At 33.9% G+C, this 2,145-nt stretch overlaps 1 protein-coding gene across 6 annotated transcripts in view; it reads left to right on the top strand.

Moving 5' to 3' along the window:
- Positions 1–233: 233 nt before the first annotated feature.
- The window catches only part of LOC106883271 (allograft inflammatory factor 1), a 123,600-nt gene continuing 121,688 nt past the window's right edge, over positions 234–2,145 (top strand). For 4 of the 6 annotated variants that reach the window (XR_016245203.1, XM_089366650.1, XM_014934216.3 and 1 more), the window contains exon 1: positions 242–1,632. Coding sequence is in view for 5 of the 6 variants with exons in the window: in XM_089366650.1 (XP_089222776.1) it covers positions 1,605–1,632 (28 nt within the window). In the remaining variant the exon portion in view is untranslated. Of the gene's footprint in view, positions 1,633–2,145 lie in introns of all 6 variants that reach the window. The other 2 variants (XM_014934217.3, XM_014934220.3) reach the window with 2 other exon arrangements.

Genomic DNA, 2,145 nt, shown 5'->3' with positions numbered 1-2,145 from the left:
TACAGATTCGTAAATAAACTCAATTACGAATAAACTCTGTTATTGTGTACTCTTTGTCCCTTCTAAGCTTGAAATTACACAGTGTGTGTGTGTATGAATGTCTGTGTGCATGAATATATGCATGTATATGTATGTATGTATACATACATACACACATACAGAGAGAAAGAATATATATATATATATATATATATATATATATATATATATATATATATATATATAGAGAGAGAGAGAGAGAGAGAGAGAGAGAGAGAGGGGGGGGTGGAAATGTCGAGTGAAGAGAACTAGAATATGGTGTTGCAGAGATTTAAAATATGAATCTGCCAACGAAAACTTGCTTACTAGGTATAAACAATTAAGAATAGCAATGACGATGTATTATTTAAAGACAAGACGAATAAAACTAAATGGCAATAGCTTGATTATATAATTTAAACATATTTGTCTTGAGGAATGTTGCAGCTGTATCGGTTTAGAGTGGCAATAATGTGACGATAAGAATGTATCAGGATAAACATCGATACCCACAACAGAAGCAACAATCGGAATATAGGTGCTGTTTTAGCAGTGGCTCTAGTGAGATATCGTCGTTCACGGTTCCAAATGACAACTACAATCGCACAATAACAAACAGTAAGAAAACACACACTCGCAGATTAAGGACTTTCTGTTGGTGCTTTCATAAACATACATCGCCCATTTAATGCATATACGTCAACCACTTGCTCAGCACTCAACCCACCTTCGGCCTTTATGCCCTGCCGTTTGCTTAACATAACGAAGTTCATATCACCATCGAGGTAGCTGCAGTTTCTCTCTCTTCTCCCTCTCTTACTCGATTTTATTGTAATAATACTCATTCACTGTCTCTTTTTCTTCAATTCTTTTACTCTGTAGCCTTTCTGTTCACCACCTTTTCCTTTTACTCCTTCCTAATTGTTAGTTTCTCTCTGCCTCCTCTCCACGCTCGGCGTCTTTATTCTCTCTCTCTCTCCCTCCACCTCCGCTCTCTATCTCTCTCCTCTCCCTCACTCTTTTCTCTAGATGTATCTATTTATCATTCTACTGTTGTTGTGATCCCCCTCTCTTGCCTTTCCATTGAGCGAGAAAACAGCATACATTCACATGATCTTGGAAAAAAAAAACAAGAGAAAAAAAGCGAAAACAAAAGTAAAAACAAACAAACAAACCAGTAACACTTGCAGGCAATTCAAAATCAACACGAGTGCTTTACCACTAAATTGAAACCATTTATTTTTCTTTTAGCTTTATGGGTATATACACGTTTATATAAATATTTCAGCAAAAACAGGAGGTCTATTAAGAACAGAGACAAAAACAGTACAAAAATATCAAGTGTTATATATGAAAATTGTAAAAAGAAAAGGGAAAATTTGTAATAACGACAACAATAACATCAATAGAAAAGGCAGAAAGGAAAGTAATATTTTCATCATTGATAAGAAGCCACATCATTAAAGAAAAAAAAAAAAAAGGAAGAAAAAGGCTCCAACAGTTTGTCTTGTGATTCCAAATTACACTGGAAACAGTAGCAGACAGAATTTGGAACGAGTGATAGACTTTTCTGAAAATATTTAAAGATGCCAAGTTTGAAATATGATCCACAAGGTGAGTGAAAAAGATTTTGTCACCAATACATAATTAGGTAGATAGATACTTAAATACATACATACAAACGTACGTACGCATGTATCTATGTGCATATGTGTGTGTGTGTGTGTGTGTGCATACATGTATGTACATATGTATATATGTATACACTAATATGTGTATATATATATATATATATACACACACACACACACTTAAAGCTATCTATCAATCTATCTATCTATCGATCTGTCTATCTAATGAGTTTGCATATATACAATACTATTTCAATTACAGATAAGTCTCTGTGTCTGTCTGTTTCTCACACACACCTACACACACACACACAAGCAACAAATGAGTATATGTGCCTATACATCTGTTTCGATGTACACATATGTATATAGATATGTACATGTATACATTTTATAAACATACCTAGATAATTACATATGTATGTGTGTATGTGTATTACATATATATGTGTGTGTGTGCATGTATGCACACAAATAATGTGCAAGTGTGCATGTG

Source organism: Octopus bimaculoides, chromosome 19 (assembly GCF_046866305.1).
Source record: "Octopus bimaculoides isolate indiv1 chromosome 19, ASM4686630v1, whole genome shotgun sequence".
In the NCBI taxonomy this organism is placed as follows: Eukaryota; Metazoa; Mollusca; class Cephalopoda; order Octopoda; family Octopodidae; genus Octopus; species Octopus bimaculoides.
Note: the sequence above shows the minus strand (reverse complement) of the source record. Positions and strands in the feature narration are given on the sequence as shown.